This window comes from Coturnix japonica, chromosome 28 (assembly GCF_054131305.1).
Source record: "Coturnix japonica strain WE chromosome 28, WE-NBRP24, whole genome shotgun sequence".
Taxonomy (NCBI): domain Eukaryota; kingdom Metazoa; phylum Chordata; class Aves; order Galliformes; family Phasianidae; genus Coturnix; species Coturnix japonica.
In genome coordinates, this window is record NC_140690.1 from 3,027,297 (window position 1) to 3,048,487 (window position 21,191).

At 48.3% G+C, this 21,191-nt stretch overlaps 1 protein-coding gene across 1 annotated transcript; it reads right to left on the minus strand.

Annotated features, from left to right (window-relative positions):
- Positions 1-10,782: 10,782 nt before the first annotated feature.
- Positions 10,783-14,638, minus strand: LOC146756055 (uncharacterized). Its single transcript, XM_085524994.1, has 2 exons — positions 12,270-14,638; positions 10,783-10,911 (listed from the first exon to the last, which is right to left on the minus strand). Exons 1-2 carry the CDS (start codon positions 13,901-13,903, stop codon positions 10,908-10,910), a joined length of 1,638 nt encoding a protein of 545 aa, XP_085381120.1. The 5' UTR covers positions 13,904-14,638; the 3' UTR covers positions 10,783-10,907.
- Positions 14,639-21,191: the final 6,553 nt, after the last annotated feature.

Sequence of the window (21,191 nt, forward strand, 5' to 3'; positions counted from 1 at the left end):
TCCTTGCAGACATTTCTGCGACAAAGCGGTTTTCGCTGTGCCACTCGGCAAGTGAAATCCTTCTGAACACCCTGGGGGTTCTGATGGGGTGTCATTGTGATGGCACGTGTTTGTGATGGGGGCTTCGGCCACTCCCAACATGGAGTCACAATGATCACCCCAAGGTGATGCCCAGCCCTTTTCACCAGAGCTGTGCTCTGTCCTTTCATCCCCATCTTGTCTCAATGCAGTGCTGCTTATAAATCAGATTATAAATCAGATATAATTCCATGGGCTTTTCTGAACTCTCATGATCTGCAAACAAGAAGAGAGCAAGAGTTTCTACTGCTTTGTCCAGTATTTAATGAAATGTTCATCTCTGATCTGTGGTTTCATCTCAGTTGAAAGCTGGTTCTTTTTTTGCCTGTTTAAATGTACAAAGTATTTGTTGAGCGAGGGTCAAATCGCAGCTTTTACAATGTTGAGTTCTGGCCATGTTTTGGATCTGTGATATCCACATTTACTGCCATTCAAATCATTCCTCAGTTCCCTTCAGCAAAACTTTGGAACAGAGCAATTAAACATGAGGCAAAGTGACAAAAAGCAAAACATAAAACACATACATAAAAATGTTATTCAACAAGTAAAGTAACTGTCATGGGTTAGCCCTCAGCTGTACCTTCAGAAATGGCCTGGAAAAGCACATTCTTTTTCAGTCAGTCAGCCTCCTTGATGATGATTCTCTTTCTTCTTATTTAGAGACTTAAAGCCATCCCTGTCTTTCCTCACATGGCTTCCTAACATTGCATCTGTGTTAGGAAAGCTGGGATTTAAATGTGATGCAGTATTTGAAATGAGGCTGGAAAAGGTGCTGCCTTCAAACCTTGGGAGGAAAGCATTACTAACAGAATATTGGCCTCTCATACCACGCATCTACAAAATGCCCGTCCTCATTTTGACTTGACATGGTGTAAGCATGAATAAGATGTGGATCTCTAAGAGAAGACGTAACTAAATCCTGCTGCAATGCCCAGCAAGGAGAACATTTTTTCTGTAATGACTGTGTATAATGACTCAAAGAGAAGACATATAACAGTATTTCTTTATGTTTTGTGGATAATACTTCTTTTGGTTTTCACCTTTTCTGCAGATAGCTAACTGCCCTCTGTTACTGTGAGATGTATGCCACCTAACTGAACGTGATTTTGCTGGAGATGCATCCAGAGCAGAACAAAGCTGTCTCTGGCTGCCCCCTGTGTTTTCCCCTCTCCATTAAAGCAGTAGTTCATCCTGTGGGATGAAAGCTTACTGTGCTGCCCTGGGGGATAGTGATTGTGAATGGCAACTGTGTCAGGGCTGTGTCTGGCTGCTTGTGTGGTTGTACACATGTTTAGAGGGGAGAGAGGACAGGACTGTCATATCCATATATAAGCCATTATGGATTCGAGCCCAATGGAACAAGAAATTCAGTAGCAATAGACAAGGAAAAACAGAAAGATGGAATCTTTGTTTTCTGATGTTGTGTTTTTGCTATACTGCTTATCCAGGGATGAGCATGTGTCCTAGAGGCAGCATCATAGGAACATAGACAGGTATCCCACCACCTTCCACTCAGGTCCTCAGTGCTGTGCTGTGGGATATTGTGGGAGCTGATGGTGCTGACTATGAGGTGTACTTGATCCTTGCATGACAAACTTTCATGTGGTGCCATTCTTGGACTTTATGCTCTAAACAGACAAGGCTGAACAATGTGCCAGTCTGCTCTGCACTGGAAGGACAAACCCCACAGTGGGTGCTAAAATTCTTCTGGACATTTGCATTCCACAGGATTTTTACATGAGTGTAGAAATGCTCTGCTTATAAATCCGTTCCTCAGGTCACAGCTTTTGTAAAAAAGAAGTGACTAAACAAACTTGTTGCCCTGTTATCAGAAACTGAAGAAAAACTTCAGATTCTTTTACTGGCCGTTCCAGTTAATAAGAAAACCAGCTCTAAGGCCTGTGTAAAATACAGGCGCTATCTGCATGGTGCTGAAGGTAATGAACGACGCTGATCGCTAACTGTACCAAGAAGAAAAGGTAAGCTCAGCCTTCAAGTCCCCACGGGCTCTGTTTCGATGACCTCTTTCATTTCATCAGCTCCACTGGCACGTTTTTTTCCCAGCCTGAGTAGGGAAAAATCCAGCTATGTGTGTGTGCCAGCAGAGGGAGCGCTCAGCACACGAGATTGAATCACGGAATATCCCGATTTGGAAGGGGCTCTCAAGGATCATAGAACCACAGAATAGTTGGGTTGGAAGGGACCTCAGGGCCCACCCAACCCCTGCCATGGGAGCGCTGCTACCCAGCAGGTCAGGTTAGAACAGGGCCATCCAACCTGGCTGACCCCTTTACTTTAACCCTTTGAGGCTGATCTGTCAGCCCATGGTTCACCCATATTTTGCCTGGATTTTATTTATTGTGGTGGTGGCCCAAATGTGGTTTGACTCCCCACCCCCAGTTTCTTTTAAGGCTAGGGCCCCTACTTGTTCTTAGGCTTGTGGCTGGATTCTCTGACACACACTGAGAGAGCTTGACATGCATTTACTACATATTTCCTACATTTAAAGTCAATGATTGACGGGATTAACAGACTACAAGCTGTGAAAGCTGAAAGGAATGAGGGTTTATTTAAAGCAATCAGTAGATAAAGCTTATCTTTGTTATAGGTAACATTCCTTTTCCATCAGTAACTCAGTGGTGCAAATGTAAGCTGAAAAGTAGAGAAACAAAATCTGTCCCTCTCAAAGAACTAGCATAGATTTCTCACAACTTATAAGCCAATATGATAAACTGAAAAGGCTAGATTTTTTATTTCTCTACTCATTGGTGTTTCTGCACATCTCATTATTTAAAGGGACTCTTCCTTGCTCAAGTATGATGGTCTTCTGAGTTCCCAACCTGAAGTCATGGCTGTGTGGTACCCTCCTGCACCAGCTCTGCTTTGGGGTCTGGCAGTTCCTTCTGTAACTGCCTCCTGCCATTCCCACCTGGAGATTATGCTAAAGAATGGAGAGGGAACTTTGCAAATGAGTGAGGACAGTAGCACAGCACCTCCTGAGAAAGGCTTACTTCCACAGACTTTTATTGGTGGGCTGCACACATCAGCTTGATGTTACCTTAAGGAAATGAGAAAGTGAAGAGAAGGGACAACTGCACAGTAGACAGCCAAGAAACAAAGCCATGTAGTCCCCAGAGGATTTTCTTCTCCAGTGTCAGCAAGTAGTAAGGATGAGGAAGGTGACAATAACTCTTCTTGTCAGACTTTTCCCTCTGTTAGCAAGGGAAAATGAGGAAGAAAAGTGTATGCATTTCCTCCATAGCAGAATAAAGCTTAAGCAAGGCAACCTCTGTGCAGGAAAACAAAAAAAATCTTCTCTTGTATTTCCTTAATGTGAACAGTACCTTCTAGCTTTCCCCCTTACTTTCTCCCACTGATACGAACCACATGGCATGGGCACTAGGTTGTGGAACACACCTTTTTCATCAATGGATGAAGTTTTATCAGGGTGGAGGATAACTGCCACATCATTATTTCCAGTTGTAATCTTTGTCCTAAGGGTGTGTTAGCATGTGTGGGATATGGTACTGGGAGACTACAGAGCACAAAGTTCTGGATCTTTTTTCCCTATAAATATGAACTGTACTCCATAAAAACGCTTTGTCCAGAAGGTTGTTGTCAGCTATTTCTTCATAAGCTGAGAGCTTGCTTTTTTATTATTATTAATTTTTGTTTTTATTTATTTATTTATTTATTGGGAGGGGGGAGGGGGAAAGAAAGCATTAATGTGATATGGGGGAATGCAGAGATTCAGACTTTGGAGTAAAAGGAGAATACTGAAGGCCACATCTATTCACCAAAAACCACATCTCTCAGAACTCCAAGTTTACCAGGCCCAAAATGGAGGGAATAAAAGATTAATGCTGTTGCCTCATTCAAAACTGGGAAGAGACAAGCCCAGATGGCTCGTTTTCTTATTTTCTTTGCCTGAGGAATAAGTGTTACACTGCTGTTGACTGTTAAACACATCCTAACTAAGCAATGTCCTATGTTTGTGTTTATCATTTTGATTGCTGTCATTTTCCTTTCTTTGTAGAAAGGGAGAGACCCAAACAGAGTGAGGTTTTCTCCATAGGAAATGAACCCTGCTCCAAGAATTCTGCAGCCTGAACAGATGTGACGCACAAGACAAGTTTGTCAGCCTATTACAAATGGGCAGTTGCCTGAAGGACTGCAAATGGCCCTGGGATTTCTGTGACAGAACTGAAAATCAGCCCCTCAGCAGCCCAGCTTTGTCACCACAGACTTTCAGCCCTTCCCTCTGCCTTTCTGTGGGTGCAGCAACTGGCTAAGCCTGAGCTCTCTAAAGCATCTTATAGAACAGTACATCTGCGCTCACAGGTCAGCAGTAGGAGGGCAGAAGTGGAAGGACTGTGGGTCTGCCATAGCATCTGTGCATCACTCATTGATAGCTAATCCAATTCTGAACAGAGGATCTCACACTTAGCAACGCAAGAGGGCTAAGAGAATGATCCAGTTCCACATTCTTAGTGTTGTGAAGCACACTAGGGAATAACTTGGGGAGACAGCCTGGAGACCCAAGTGTCAGGGTTTCTTAAACATAGAAAACAGCCTATTGTACTTATCTGACACATAAAAATTACACATTGCACATTCTTACTGACGTCAGCCAAATATCCATTCTATAATTAGCATATATTCACACTGCCAGATCCCCTGCTTTCTTTCAAGTGGTTTTCTTGTTGAGCTGTTATTACACAGTTTTTAATCATATTCATTGTACAGGCTCTCGTTTAATTTACCCTGCATTACCTGTGTATGTCTGCCTTGTGACAGCTGACACATACCTGCTGTGACCACAGATATTTCATGCCCCACCAAAACCCAGGGGTCTCTCCCATCATTATTTACCTTCCCAGCACAAAGAGGGAGCTGCCATCAAACTAAGAAGGGAATGATGAACCATACTCCTGCCCTTGTTACCCATTCCTGTAGGGTAATAAAGAAGATGGTTACCCTAAGGAAACTCTGCCATACTCTTCATGTGCAGCTCATCAGGAACTTTTCTGACTCCTATTTCATATTTTCCAGATTAGTATTTTTTGCCTGTAAGACATTCATGTTATTCATCTAAAGCAGAAGTCATTTTCAGTCCTGAAAGGGGCTCGTTCTTCACACTTTAGAACATTTTTCTATGAGCTTTGTCTTCCAGACAAATACTGAAGAAATCAGAAATATTTTCTGTATAGCAGCAGTTTATATTCTGACTTATGGTGCACTGTCAATCTCCTTTGTCCTTCCACAAGAGAAAGCAACTGGAACAGGTTACTTTGTGTGGTAAAAGCGTAAGGAGAGCTGAAAATGAGACTTCTTGGACTTTAAGGAGCCACAAGAAGAGCCTAGAAAGTGAATGACACTCATGTCTCTGAACATTTAGGTGGACACCAGGGGAGCAAAATCCTTCCTACTGTAAGAGACGAGCAAGTCCAAGACCTCCTCATAAGACTGGATATGTCCAAGTCCATGGGGCAGGATGACGTGCTTCCCAGAGTCATGAGGGAGCTGGTTGATACGCTCACCCAGCCATTCTCCACCGTATTTGAAAAGTCATGGCTGTCAGAAGAAGGCAGGAGAAGTCCCTGGGGACTGGAAAAGGGAAACATCACTCCCAGTTTTTAGAAAGGCAGGAAGGAAATCACATGGGAAACTACAGGCCAGTGAGCCTTACCTCTGTGCCTGGGAAGATCATGGAGCTGTTCCTCATGGAAGAAATGTGGAGAACGATTTGGAGGTTCTGGTGGACAAAAAGATGGACATGAACCAGCAGTGTGTGCTTGCAGTCTGGAAGACCAACTGTATCCACAGAGAAGTGGCAGCATGGAGAAGTAGGCTCTTGCTCCCCTTCACTCTGCCTTCATGAGTCCCCATCTGCAGTACTGTGTCCAGATCTGGAGCCCACAGCACAAGAAAAGTGCAGAGCTTCTGGATTAGCTCCAGAGGAAGGTCAGAATGATAATTAGAGGTCTAGAGCACATCTCCTGTGAATAAAGAGAGGAGAATTAGGCTACATGTTAGGTTAGATACTAGGGGGAAACTTTTTCAGACAGAGGGTGGTGAGGCAATGGCACAGGCTGCCCAGAGAGGCTGTAGATGTGAGTTACCAACAGTGGAGTCTGGGAAGGACAAGAATCTTCCATTAATCGGTGACTGCTGGAAGGCGACAAAAATAGTGCTCTGCATTACAGTAGTTGAATTCCTGTTCCTCAAATTGTCCCACACTGCCTTCTATTTAGGAAATGTCACGGTTTGAACTAAAAATCCACCTGCGTCCGTGACAGGGGGCCGTAGGCCCCGGAGGGGCCCTAGGCCGAAAGGAAAAAAATTAATTAGGAAAAGAAAACAGCGGCAACGATCTAAGGAGGCACACTTATTTACTAAATACTATATCGAAATACAGGATAACACAATATAATACAATATAATTGAAATTGAGCTAACGAATCAAGCAAAATAGGAAAGAGAATGAGTCCCGTAACCGAGAGGCCTACTGTAAATCTAGGCGAACGGCTGAAGGCTTCCACACACTCCCCTGAACGCCAGAACTCGAAAGACGTCAGTCTGTTCTGCGACAGAGTTAATATAGAGTCCAGGTCCCGTGACCTATCGTGTTGTTCCCTGGGAGATGTAGTCTTCTTCTGTAAGTTGCAGATTCAGTAAAATTATTCATGCTTAATATGATGTTATGATGTGGAATACTGATAGCAAAAATTACAAAATTATTAAACCATGACATTCCACCCCTTATTCTACATCATTACATTATGTTTATACATACATACACACTCATATGTATAATTGTGAATAATCAGCAACCTTATTTTTCTCAACAATTTATATTTATTCCATACAAATCCCTAAGTTGAGAACAAAACTCTATAACCTAACCTACTATTTATTAATTTTGAGAAAATGGCAAAACTGCCAGAAAAAGGAAAACATGTCAGCGGTAGAGGGGAAATGCAGCGCTAGTAGGGCGTCCCCCACATCAAGGTGCACTCATCCTTTCCCAGCCACCACAGCAGATTTCCTTTTGACTTATACTTCTTTCCATGTGTGCTCTACACATGCATGGCCAGTGCAGGATATAGAGTCCAGATGGAAAACTTGCTTACAGAATGCCTAATTAAGGTATATAGAGAAAAAGTGTTTCCTTAACATTAATCCACTCTATCTTAAGTCTTATACGTAATTGAACTATTCTGTACCTAATTGAAATATTTTCTGAGACTCTACCTATATATTTACAGGAAAATCATTGGCTGCACTCCCCCAACATCAAATTCCCTTGTGGTACACATTGAACATTCCCATTTTTGTCCATCACCCACCATGTGCACCCAGGTCCCTGGGCAAAGACAGTACCCCGGAGAGGTTTGCCCTTTCCAGACGCTGGAAGGACCCAAACTGTTTTTCCCAACACACTCTTTATGTGTACTACAGGAACCTTATCTCCCTCCACGGTACGTAGGGAGCTGGATTGGTTAGGACCATTACGATTACTAGATCCTCGAGTGTTGACCAACCAGGTGGCTTCTGCTAAATGGTTCTCCCAATTTTTATACGTTCCGCCACCCATTGCTTTCAACATAGTTTTCAATAACCCATTGAATCGTTCAATCTTACCAGAAGCTGGTGCATGATAGGGAATATGGTAAATCCACTCGATGCCATGATTTTTGGCCCAAGTGGTTACAAGGGAATTTTTAAAATGGGTCCCATTATCTGATTCAATTCTTTCCGGAGTGCCATGCCGCCACAGGATTTGCTTTTCCAACCCTAATATGGTGTTTCGGGCGGTAGCATGGGGTACTGCGTATGTTTCGAGCCACCCAGTGGTTGCCTCCACCATGGTGAGTACATAACGCTTACCATTGCGAGATCGTGGCAAGGTGATATAATCAACCTGCCATGCCTCTCCATATTTATACTTTTGCCATCGCCCTTCCCCCCAAATAGGTTTCATCCTCTTGGCTTGTTTAATTATGGCGCATGTTTCACAATCATGAATAACTTGAGCAATAGCGTCCATAGTTAAGTCCACCCCTCGGTCTCTGGCCCACTTATATGTTGCATCCCTTCCTTGATGACCTGAAGTCTCATGGGCCCACCGAGCTAGGAATAATTCACCCTTGTTCTGCCAGTCCAAGTCTATTTGAGCCACCTCAATTTTGGCAGCTCGATCAACCTGATGGTTATTTTTATGTTCTTCAGTAGCCTTACTTTTAGGCACATGAGCATCTACATGGCGCACCTTTACAACAATGTTCCTTATTCGGGCAGCAATGTCTTTCCACAGTTCAGCAGCCCAAACAGGTTTACCCTTTCGTTGCCAATTATCATCTTCCCACTGTTGCAACCACCCCCATAAGGCATTTGCCACCATCCATGAATCAGTATAAAGATGAAGCATTGGCCACCTCTCCCGTTCAGCCACATCTAAAGCCAGCTGAACAGCCTTTACCTCTGCGAATTGACTTGATTCTCCTTTACCTTCGGTGGCCTCTGCAACTTGTCGTGTGGGGCTCCATACAGCAGCTTTCCATCTGCGATGCTTCCCTACAATACGACATGATCCGTCTGTGAATAGGGCAAATTTCTTTTCGTTTTCTGGTAGCTCATTGTATGGTGGTGCCTCTTTAGCACGTGATACCTCTTCTGTAGGTGGTGTTTCAATTTTTTTACTCTCAGGCCAGTCCATGATCACTTCTAGAATTCCAGGACGGCTGAGTTTTCCCATTCGAGCTCGTTGAGTAATTAATGAAATCCACTTACTCCAAGTGGCATCAGTAGCATGATGGGTGGAGGGAACCTGTCCTTTAAACATCCAGTTTATTACTGGCAAGCGAGGTGCTAGAAGAAGCTGAACCTCTGTCCCAACTACTTCAGAAGCAGCCCGAACCCCCTCATACACGGCTAAGATCTCCTTCTCAGTTGGAGTGTAGCGCTCCTCAGACCCTTTATATGCTCGACTCCAAAATCCTAGGGGTCGGCCTCGGGTCTCTCCTGAGGCTCTTTGCCACAAACTCCAGGTGGGACCTTTCTCTCCAGCAGCAGTGTAGAGGATGTTCTTCACATCCTGTCCCGTCCGTACTGGCCCCAAGGCCACGGCACGGGCTATTTCTTGTTTTATCTGCTCAAAAGCCTGCTGCTGCTCAGGACCCCATGAGAAATTATTCTTCTTCCGTGTTACCTGATAGAGAGGGCTCACTATGTGGCTGTAGTTTGGGACATGCATTCTCCAAAAGCCCACTACTCCCAGAAAAGATTGGGTCTCTGTTTTATTTGTGGGCGGAGACATAGCAGTGATTTTGTCAATCACATCTGCTGGGATGTGACGACGTCCATCTTGCCATTTTATGCCTAAGAACTGGATTTCCTGGGCAGGCCCCTTCACCTTGCTGCGCTTAATGGCAAAACCAGCTTTCAAAAGAATTTGGATTATCTGTTTCCCTTTCTTGGAAACCTCTGCTGCTGTATGGCCCCACACCACAATGTCATCAATATACTGCAAGTGCTCAGGAGCATTACCCTGTTCCAAAACAGCTTGGATCAATCCATGGCAAATTGTTGGGCTGTGCTTCCACCCCTGGGGTAAACGGTTCCAGGTATACTGAATACCTCTCCAGGTAAAAGCAAACTGTGGCCTACATTTTGCAGCCAATGGGATGGAAAAGAAGGCATTAGCAATATCAATGGTGGCATACCACCTAGCTTCTTTTGACTCCAGTTCATACTGGAGTTCTAGCATGTCTGGTACAGCAGCACTTAATGGAGGTGTAACTTCATTCAGGCCACGGTAATCTACCGTCAGCCTCCATTCCCCACTGGTTTTACGCACTGGCCATATGGGGCTGTTAAAAGGCGAGTGCGTTTTGCTAATCACTCCCTGATTTTCTAATTGGCGAATTAGCTTGTGAATGGGGAGCAATGAGTCCCTATTGGTGCGGTACTGCCGTCTGTGAACCACTTTGGTGGCAATTGGTACCTCTTGGTCTTTTACCTGGAGCAACCCCACAACAGAAGGATCATCTGACAGACCAGGTAAAGTTGACAGCTGCTTAACACCATTTGTGTTTACAGCAGCTATCCCAAAGGCCCATCGATACCCCTTGGGATCCTTGAAATATTCCATCCTAAGGTAATCGATTCCCAGTATACATGGAGCCTCTGGACCAGTCACAATAGGGTGTCTCTGCCAGTTTTTACCAGTGAGGCTTATTTCGGCCTCCAACATAGTCAATTCTTGGGAACCCCCAGTCACTCCATGGATATATATTGGTTGTGTCCCTTGGTGACTTGAGGGCATTAGGGTGCATTGTGCACCAGTGTCCACCAAGGCTTTATATTTCTGTGGTCGAGATGTGCCAGGCCACTTAATCCACACAGTCCAGTATACTCTATTGTCCCTTTCCCCCCCCTGGCTGGGGGCAGGGCCCCTCTATTGTTTACCTCGGCGGCTTGCAGCAACTGGAACTTTCCCCCGTTTGGAAGAGTTCACCTTGGTGGTTGTTTTGGATTGTAATTCTTTCACTCGTGCCTGAAGTGCAGAAGTGGATGAGTTATACCACTTCTTTATATCCTCCCCATGATTACTCAAGAAATACAACAAAGCAAAACGTATGGTCTTATCATTGTCGTTTGCTTGAATACGAGGTGTCTTATCGTTGTCATTTGCTTGAATACGAGGACGTCTCTTTTTTATGGTTGAGATTTTCGATGATACAGGTCGAGAGGAACTCATGTTGTTTAGCTCTCTCAATAGGCGATCGTGGAAATCCTGGTTTCCATCATCTGGTACCACCGTGGATTCATCTACATCAGGCACATTAGCCAATTTGTCAATAATATCACTTTGTGTTTCCTCCACTTTGTCTAACCTTTCCACTATTTTTTTTCCCATTTGGACAATGGCTGAAGTATAAAGCTTAACTTCTGTAGCGCTTATAAATAATTCAAGCTCCTGAAGTCTGCTAATTAGCTCATTTACAGGGGGCTTTCTTTCCCCTTTGCCATATACCAATGCAAGTGCACTGGCATGCTTTTCTGGAGCTGCCTTTGTAAAGTCACGCCACATTTGTCGTGGAACGTGGACTGCTTCAGGATCATGTAATTGGTTTGGATTGTTACGATTGAACTGGGGGCTGTAGAGCATTTCCACCAGAGCCCTTTCTCTCAAAAATTGGATACCTTTCTCCATATCAGTCCATTTCTTTTTCTCAGGCTCCAAGTCCCGTTTAAAGGGGAATCTATCTCTTACCGCTATCAACATCCGCTTCCAGAGGGTGTAGGACCGATTTTGGCATGTGCCTATACCTCTGTCCACACGTGAGTCCCTGGAAATGCTACCCAGTTGGCGAGCTTCACTGCCATCGAGCCACGCACTGTTGGCACCATTGTCCCAGCAGCGAAGTAACCAAGTGACCATATTTTCTTTTGGCTGACGTGTGAAATCCTTTCTCAGATCTCGAATTTCACTCAGTTTAAAAGATCGATCAATAATGGTCGTAATACTTTGCTCACCTTTTGCTCTATCAAGAGTCCCAGGTGTTGATGTTGGCAGCTGTGTTGATGAGGCTGCCCCATCTATAAGTTTGGACTCGAGAAATTCTCGTAAAGAAAATCTAGCTTTTGGCTCCTCGTCTGACTCTGACCCTGACTCTGACGCTTGTGTTATTTCCTCCAGGCGACCTTCCTCCTTTTTCCTCTCTCCTAACTTTCTCTCTCCTAACTTTCTCTGCTCCTCTGACTTCTTCTCCTCCTCTAACATCTTCTTATACTGCTCTAACAACCTCTGCTCCGCCGACTTCCTCTGGTCTTCTGACTCCTCCTGCTCTCCTGAGTCCCCCTGACCTCCCGAGTCCCCCTGCTCTCCTGAGTCCCCCTGCTCTCCTGAGTCCTGCTCTCCTAACTCCCTCCGCTCTTCTAACTCCTTCTGCATTTTCTCTATCTGAGTTGAAACTCGTTTTGTTTTTCGCCCTCTTACAGGGGCAACCAACATTGTATCTGGTGCCCCCGGTGGTTGGTTAAGTTGGAGTACATACGGTTCAGACTTGAGGGTGTCGCATTCTGCCCTGAGGACGTTATAACTAGACTGGAGGGCGTCGTGCTCAGACTGGAGAGCGTTGTGCTTACACAGGAGGGCGCTGCGCGCTGCCCGGAGATTGTCGTACCTGGACTGGAGGTCTTTGTGTTCAGACTGGAGAGTGTCGTGCTCGGACCGGAGGGCATCGCGCTCAGTCTGGAGAGTGTCATGCTCGGACCGGAGGGCATCGCGCTCAGTCTGGAGAGTGTTGAGCTTGGTCTGGAGGGCATTGTGCTCGGTCTGAAGAGTGTTATGCTCGGACTGAAGAGTGTTGTGCTCGGTCCGAAGGGCATTGTGCTCAGTCTGAAGAGCGTTATGCTCGGACCGGAGGGCATTATGCACAGACTGAAGAGTGTTGTGCTCGGACTGGAGGGCATCACAGTTGGATTGGAAGGCATCATGCTTGGCCTGAAGGGTGCCGCACTCAGACTGGACGGCGTCATACTTGGACTGGAGAGTGTTGTGCTCGGTCTGGAGGGCATTGTGCTCGGTCCGGAGGGCATCGCGCTCAGTCTGGAGAGTGTTGTACTCGGACCGGAGGGCACCGTGCTCGGACTGGAGAGTGTCGTGCTCGGACCGGAGGGCGCTGTGCTCGGACTGGAGAGTGTCGTGCTCGGACCGGAGGGCGCTGTGCTCGGACTGGAGAGTGTCGTGCTCGGACCGGAGGGCATCGCGCTCAGTCTGGAGAGTGTCATGCTCGGACTGGAGGGCGCCGTGCTCGGACTGGAGAGTGTCGTGCTCGGACTGGAGGGCGCCGTGCTCGGACTGGAGAGTGTTGAGTTGGGATTGCAGGGACCTTTTCTCATCCCAAAGTTTTCCTGCGTCAGCTCTAAGATTCTCTTTCTCGTACCAGATTGAGTCTCGTTGGTACAGGAGATCTTTTCTCTCAGCTTCAAAAACTTTTTCTCTCTCTACCTTCTCATCCCAAAGTTTTTCTGCGTCAGCTCTAAGACTCTCTTTCTCGTACCAGATTGAGTCTCGTTGGTACAGGAGATCTTTTCTCTCAGCTTCAAAAGCTTTTTCTCTCTCTACCTTCTCAGTCCAAAGTTTTTCTGCCTCAGCTCTAAGACTCTCCTTCTCGGCCCTGAGACTCTCTCTCTCAGCTTCTAAAACTTCCCTCTCAGGAATGGTATTGACTAAGGCCCGATAAGCATTAGCTAGGCCCAAAATCATTTGTGCCTCCTGAGATCTGCCTGAGCCACAACATTCCTGCCTCAAATATGCAATCAAACTCTCAGGATTCTTCAAGTGTTCAGGAGTGAAGCTCCATAACACTGAAGATGTCTGTCCTTTGAGAATCTCTTCAAAGCCTCTCCACACTCCCTGCCACTCAGTATTCTCTGGTTCTAGGGAAGACTTCCTCCGGATGTTATAAATCCAGATACTGAGTGAGATTATTACAATAATCAACAATAAGATCAGGGAGATTAAGAGTGTGACCCACTGATCATTCAAAAACTGCATAAAGGATTCATAGAAAGAAAGAGGAGCACGCTTAAAAATCACCATTTCTGTATAATTAGTTGCATTAGTTGCTCCCTCTGGAGCTGTATACAGATACGAAGTGAGCATTGCTAACCATGCTTTCAATCCATTATACAATTGTATAGCTCCATAAGAAAAAGTGGCTAGCTTAAACATGGCCCAATATGTTCGGAGCGTCTCAAAAAAGGAACCAATGGCACACAGTCCCTGGTAAAACAAATTTAGTAGAGAAAACATTTTTTTTTCCTCAATAGAGAGAAAAAAGTAAAAGAAAACAAAGCTCAGCAGTGTTTATAAAATATACCGGAGTATTGGCAGTCCGCCTGGACTTTCAAGGTCAAGCTCGCAGGTGCAGAATCGCAAACACGAGATAGCTCCTTAACAGGGAAAAAAAACTCGTAGCTCTGTTAAAAGCTAAAAGAGCAACAGAAGAAAACACAGAAAAACAGCAACTCAATTTGCCCGCATTCTCCACCAAAATCTGTCACGGTTTGAACTAAAAATCCACCTGCGTCCGTGACAGGGGGCCGTAGGCCCCGGAGGGGCCCTAGGCCGAAAGGAAAAAAATTAATTAGGAAAAGAAAACAGCGGCAACGATCTAAGGAGGCACACTTATTTACTAAATACTATATCGAAATACAGGATAACACAATATAATACAATATAATTGAAATTGAGCTAACGAATCAAGCAAAATAGGAAAGAGAATGAGTCCCGTAACCGAGAGGCCTACTGTAAATCTAGGCGAACGGCTGAAGGCTTCCACACACTCCCCTGAACGCCAAAACTCGAAAGACGTCAGTCTGTTCTGCGACAGAGTTAATATAGAGTCCAGGTCCCGTGACCTATCGTGTTGTTCCCTGGGAGATGTAGTCTTCTTCTGTAAGTTGCAGATTCAGTAAAATTATTCATGCTTAATATGATGTTATGATGTGGAATACTGATAGCAAAAATTACAAAATTATTAAACCATGACAGGAAACAAGCTCAGGGCACTCCTTGCCTCATTGCTCCTTTTAATTCAGACCTGCTGCTTCCTACAGGACCAGAAAGACGTCTGCTTAAACACTTGCGTAAGCCTGCCCTGCCCCAGTCAGGCAGAGTAGTATTTGCAACGCCAAACCATAGCAACCTTAATGCAGATGGCTGCACCCTCAAGCTTCTCTGCCTGAATCTGGCTTCTTGTGGTCTTGTGTCCTCCATTGCTGTTCCAGCAGGGAAGATGCCTCAGACCCTTGGGGATCCCTTATACTTTCTGTGCCTTGGTTTCTGGCCTGTGTAGGAGGGATGTAGGACAGAGTGTTGAGCAGGAGACAACCAGATGCTGCGGCGATCGACTGGCAGAGAAGGACCAAAGTACTTCAAAGGTGGGTAGATGTGGATCAGATCTATGGGGCAGGAGCTGCTGTGGGGCTGAGGGGGGTCAGATCTATGGGGCAGGAGCTGCTGTGGGGCAGATGTGGGTCAGATCTATGGTGCTGGAGCTGCTGTGGGGCTGATGGGGGATAGATCAATTGGGCAGGATCTGCTGTGGGGCAGATGTCGGTCTGATCTATGGGGCAGGATCTGTTGTGGGTCAGATGTATGGGGCAGGAGATGCAGTGGGGCACATGTGGATCAGATCTTTGGGGCAGGAGCTGCTCTGGTGCAAATGTGAGTCAGATCTATGGGGCAGGAGCTTCTGTGGGGCAGATGTGGGTCTGATCTATGGGGCATGAGCAGCTGTGGGGCAGATGTGGGTCAGATCTATGGGGCAGGAGTTGCTGTGGAGCTGCTGTGGGTAAGATATATGGGGTAGGAGCTGCTGTAGGGCTGACTGGGGTCAGATCTATTGTGCAGGACCAGCTCTGGGGTATATGTGTGTCAGATCTATGGAGCAGGAGCAGCTGTGGGGCACATGTGGGTCAGGTCTATGGGACAGGTTCTGCTGTGGGGCTAATTGGGGTATGATCTATTGAGGCAGAAGCTGCTGTGGGTCAGATCTACGGGGCAGGAGCTGCTGTGGGGTTGCTGTGGGTCAGATCTATGGGGCAGGAGCTGCTATGGGGCACATGTGTATCAGATCTATGGGGCAGGAGCTGCTCTGGTGCACATGTGAGTCAGATCTATGGGGCATGAGCTGCTGTGGGGCACATGTGGATCAGATCTATGGGGCAGGAGTTGCTGTGGAGCTGCTGTGGGTAAGATATATGGGGTAGGAGCTGCTGTAGGGCTGATTGGGGTCAGATCTATTGTGCAGGACCAGCTCTGGGGTATATGTGTGTCAGATCTATGGGGCAGGAGCTGCTGTGGGGCACATGTGGGTCAGATCTATGGGGCAGGAGTTGCTGTGGGGCAGATGTGGGTCTGATCTATGGGGCAGTGTTATGGTTTTGCAATTTGGTTGGTGTTGGTATTCCACATCAGAACACCATGCTTCATAATGGGAGTAAAGGGGACAAGTTTTTTTTCTGTGAACTGCCTTAATGAGCATGTGGGGTGGGGCACCGGATGGGAAGTGAGGAAGGGGACGGCGTTGCTGGACCGGCTCCCTGCGAGGAGACAACGTGGTCAGAGCTTCCTGCCTTCCACAGCCCCATCGGTGAGATTTGGGACTTGGTATTCTCTTTGTTGAAACTCTCTTGTTGTTGTTTAGTGTTATTAGGTTATTAAACTGCCATTCGTTCTCAGATCACCTTTTTCCTCCCTTATTTTTTGTTAGACCTAATCGCAATCTCCCTTCCCTTCCCCTCTTCTGAAACGCACGTGGCCGGGCCGGGCCGGGCCGCGCCGCACTCTACCGTACCCTGCCGCTAGAGAAAAGGGGGGGAGGGGGCTTTTGTTCCTGCTGCCCCGGGTTTTGTGCCCCTGTCCCGGAGTGAGCTCTAGAGAGAACCCCGTGACAGGCAGGAGCTGCTGTGGGGCACATGTGGGTCAGATCTATGGGGCCAGAGTTGCTGTGGGGCACATATGGGTCAGATCTATGGGGCAGGAAATGCTGTGGGGCTGATTGCAGTAAGATCTATAGGGCAGGAGCTGCTGTGAGGCAGATGTGGGTCAGATCTATTGGGAAGGATCTGCTGTGGGGTAGAGGTGGGACTGATCTATTGGGCAGGAGCTGCTGTGGGGCTGATGAGGGTCAGATCTATGGAGCAGGAGCAGCTGTGGGGCACATGTGGGTCAGGTCTATGGGACAGGTTCTGCTGTGGGGCTAATTGGGGTATGATCTATTGAGGCAGGAGCTGCTGTGGGTCAGATCTACGGGGCAGGAGCTGCGGTGGGGTTGCTGTGGGTCAGATCTATGGGGCAGGAGCTGCTATGGGGCACATGTGTATCAGATCTATGGGGCAGGAGCTGTTGTGGGACACATGTGGGTCAGATCGATGGGGCAGGAGCTGCTGTGGTGCACATGTGGGTCAGATCTATGGGGCAGGAGCTGCTGTGGGGCAGATATGGTTCATATCTATGGGGCGGGAGCTGCTGTGGCTCAGATCTATGTGGCAGGAGCTGCTGTGGGGCTGATGTGGATCAGATCTGTGGGGCAGGAGCTGCTGTGGGGCAGATCTATGGGACAGGAGATGCTCTGGGGCACATGTGGGTCAGATTAATGGGGAGACGCTGCTGTGGGGATGATGTTGCTCAGATCTATGGGGCAGGAGCTGCTCTGGGTCAGATGTGGGTCAGATATATGGGGCAGGAGCTGCTGTGGGGCTCATGTATGGGACAGGAGCTGCTCTGGGGCACATGTGGGTCAGATCTGTAGGGCAGGAGCTGCTGTGAAGCAGATGTGGGTCTGATCTATAGGGCAGGAGCTGCAGTTGGGCAGATGTGGTTCAGATCTATGGGGCAGGAGCTGCTGTAGGGCTGATTGGGGTCAGATCTATTGGGCAGAAGGTGCTCTGGGGATGATGTGGTTCAGATCTATGGGGCAGGATCTGCTATGGGGCAGATGTTGGTCATATATATGGGGCAGGAGATGCTGTGTGTCTGATGAGGGTCATATCAATGGGGCAGGAGATGCTGTGGGTTAGATCTTTGGGTCAGGATCAGCTGTAAGGCTGTGGGGGGTCAGATCTATGGGGCAGTAGCTTCTCTGGGGCTGATGTGGGTCAGATCTAAGAGGCAAATCAGCTGTGGGGCAGGCGTGAGTCAGATCTATGGGGCAGGAGCTTCTTTGGGGCTCTTGTGGGTCAGATCTATGGGGCAGGAGTTGCTGTGGGGCAGATGTGGGTCTGATCTATGGGGCAGGAGCTGCTGTGGGTCAGATCTATGGGGCAGGAGTTGCTGTGGGGCACATGTGGGTCAGATCTATGGGGCATAACCTGCTGAGGGGTATATGTGGGTCATATCTATTGGGCTGGAGCAGCTGTGGGTCTGATGAGGGTCATATCAATGGGGAAGGAGATGCTGTGGGTTAGGTCTATGGGGCAGAAGCTGCTGTCGGGCATATGTGAGTCAGATCTATGGGGCAGGAGCTGCTGTTGGTCAGATGTGGTTCAGATCTATGGGGCAGGAGCTGCTGTGGGGCTGATGTTGGTCAGATCTATGGGGCAGGAGCTGCTGTGAGGCTGATGAGGGTCACATCTATGGGCCAGGTATTGCTATACATCTGACTCACATATGCCCGAAAGGAGCTTCTGCCCCATAGATCTAACCCACAGCAACAGCTACCCCATTGATATGACCCACATCTGCCCCACAGCAGCTCCTTCCCAATAGATATGAACCACATGTGCCCGACAGCAGCTCCTGCCCCATAGATCTGACCCACAGCTTCTCCTGCCCCATATATCTGACACACAGCAGCTCCTGCCCCATGGATCAGACCCACATCTGCCCCACAGCAGCTCCTGCCCCATAGATCTGACCCACATCAGCCCGACAGCAGCTCCTGCCCCATAGATCTTACCCACGTCTACCCCACAGCAGGTCCTGCCCCATAGATCTGAGCCATATCTGCAACACAACAGCTTCTGGCCGATAGATCTGACCCACATCAGCTCCTGACACATAGATCTGACCCAGATCAGCTCCAGCCTTTGAGGTCTGACCCTCATCAGTCCCACAAGAGCTCCTGCCCCATAGATCTGACCTACATCTGCCCCACAGCAGCTCCTGCCCCATAGATCTGACCCACATCTACCCCACAGCAGCTGCTGCCCCATAGATCTTACCCAGATGTGCCCCAGAGCAGAGCCTGTCCCATAGATCTGCCCCACAGCAGCTCCTGCCCCATAGATCTGACCCAAATCAGCCCCACACCAGCTCCTGCCCCATAGATCTGACCCACATCAGCCCCACACCAGCTCCTGCCCCATTGATCTGAACCATATCAGCCACACAGCAGCTCCTGCCCCATAGATCTGACCCACATGAGCCCCACAGCTACACCTACCCATAAATCTGAACCACATGTGTCCCACAGCAGCTCCTGCCCCATAGATCTGACCCACAGCAGCTCGTGACCCATAGATCTGACCCACCTCTGCCTCACAGCAGCTCCTGCCCCATAGTTCTGACCGACAGCAGCTCCTGCTCAATTGATCTAAACACCATCAGTCCCACAGCTGCTCCCTCCCCATAGATCTGACCCACATGTGCCACAGAGAAGCTCCTGACAAATAGATCTGACCCACATCAGTCCCACAGCAGCTCCTGCCCCATAGATCTTACACCAGTGAGACCAACAGCACCACCTGCCCCATAGATCTGACCCACATCAGCCCCAAAGCAGCACCTTTCCCAAAAACCTGACCCAAATCAGCCCCAGAGCAGCTTCTGCCCCATAGATCTGACCCACAACATCTCCTGCCCCATAGATCAGACCCACATCTGCCCCACAGCAGCTACTGCCCCATAGATCTGACCCACATCAGCCCCACAGCAGCTCCTGCCACATAGATCTGAATCACATCTGCCCCACAGCAGCTCCTGCCCAATAGATCTTACCCACATCAGCCCCACAGCAGCTCCTGCCCCATAGATCTGAACCACAGCATCTCCTGCCCCAAATATCTGACCCACATCATCTCCACAGCATCTCCTGCCCCATAGATTTGAACCACAGCAACTCCTGCCCCATAGACCTGAACCACATCAGCCACATAGCAGCTCCTGCTCCATAGATCAGATCCACATGAGCCGCACTGCATCTCTTGCCCCATAGATCTGAGCCACAGCAGCTCCTGCTCCATAGATCTTACCCACATCAACTTCACAGCACCTCCTGACCCATAGATCTGACCCACATGTGCCCCACAACAGCTTCTGCCCCATAGATCTGATACATATGGGCCCCATAGCAGCACATGGCCCATAGATCCGACCCACATCAGCCCCACAGCAGTACCTGCCCCATAGACCCGACCCACATGTGCCTCACAGCAGCTCCTGCTCCATAGATGTGACCCACATCAGCCCCACAGCAGCACCTTCCCTATAGATCTGACCCACATTAGCCCCACAGCAGCTCCTGCCCAATAGATCAGTCCCACCTCTGACCCACCTCAGCTCCTGCCCCAAAGATGTGACCCACATCTGACCCACAGCAGCTCCTGCACGATACATCTGGCTCACATATGCCCGACAGCAGCTTCTGCCCCATAGACCTACACACACAGCATCTCCTGCCCCATTGATAAGACCAACATCAGCCCCACAGCAGCTCCTGCCCCATAGATCTGACACACATATGCCCCACAACAGCTCCTGCCCCATAGATCCGACCCCCCTCAGCCCCACAGCAGCTCCTTCCCCATAATTCTGACCCTCATCTGCCCCACAGCTACTCCTGCCCCATAGATCAGACCCACATCTTTCCAAAAGCAGCTCCTGCCTTATAGATCTGACCCACATCAGCCCCACAGCAGCTCAACCCCCATAGATCTGACCCACATGTGCCCCACAGCAGCTCCTGCCCCATAGATCTGAACAACATGAGACCCACTGCAGCTCCTGCCCCATAGATCTGAACAACATGAGACCCACTGCAGCTCCTGCCCCATAGATCTGCCCCATGGCAGCTCCTGCCCCATATATCTGACCCATATCAGACACACAGCAGTGCCTGCCCCATAGATCTGATCCACATCTACCCCACTTCATATCCTGCCCCATAGATCTGACCCACAGCAGCTCCTGCCCTAAAGATACGACCCACATCAGCCCCACAGCAGCTCCTGCCGCATAGTTGAAACCCCCATCAGCCCGAAACCATCTTCTCCCACATAGATGTGACGAAAATCTGCCCCACAGAAGATCCTGCCCCATTGTTCTGACCCACATCTGCCCCACAGCAGCTCCTGCCCCATAGATCTGACCCACATATGCCCCAGAGCAGCTCCTGCCACATAGATCTGACCAACATCAGCCCCACAGCAGCTCCTGTCCCATAGATCTGACCCACATCAGCACCACAGCAGCTCCTGCCCTATAGATCTGACCAACATATACCCCACAGCAGCGCCTCCCCCTTGGATCTGACCCATATGTGCCCCACAGCAACTCCTGCCCCATAGATCTGACACAAATGTGCCCCAAATCATCT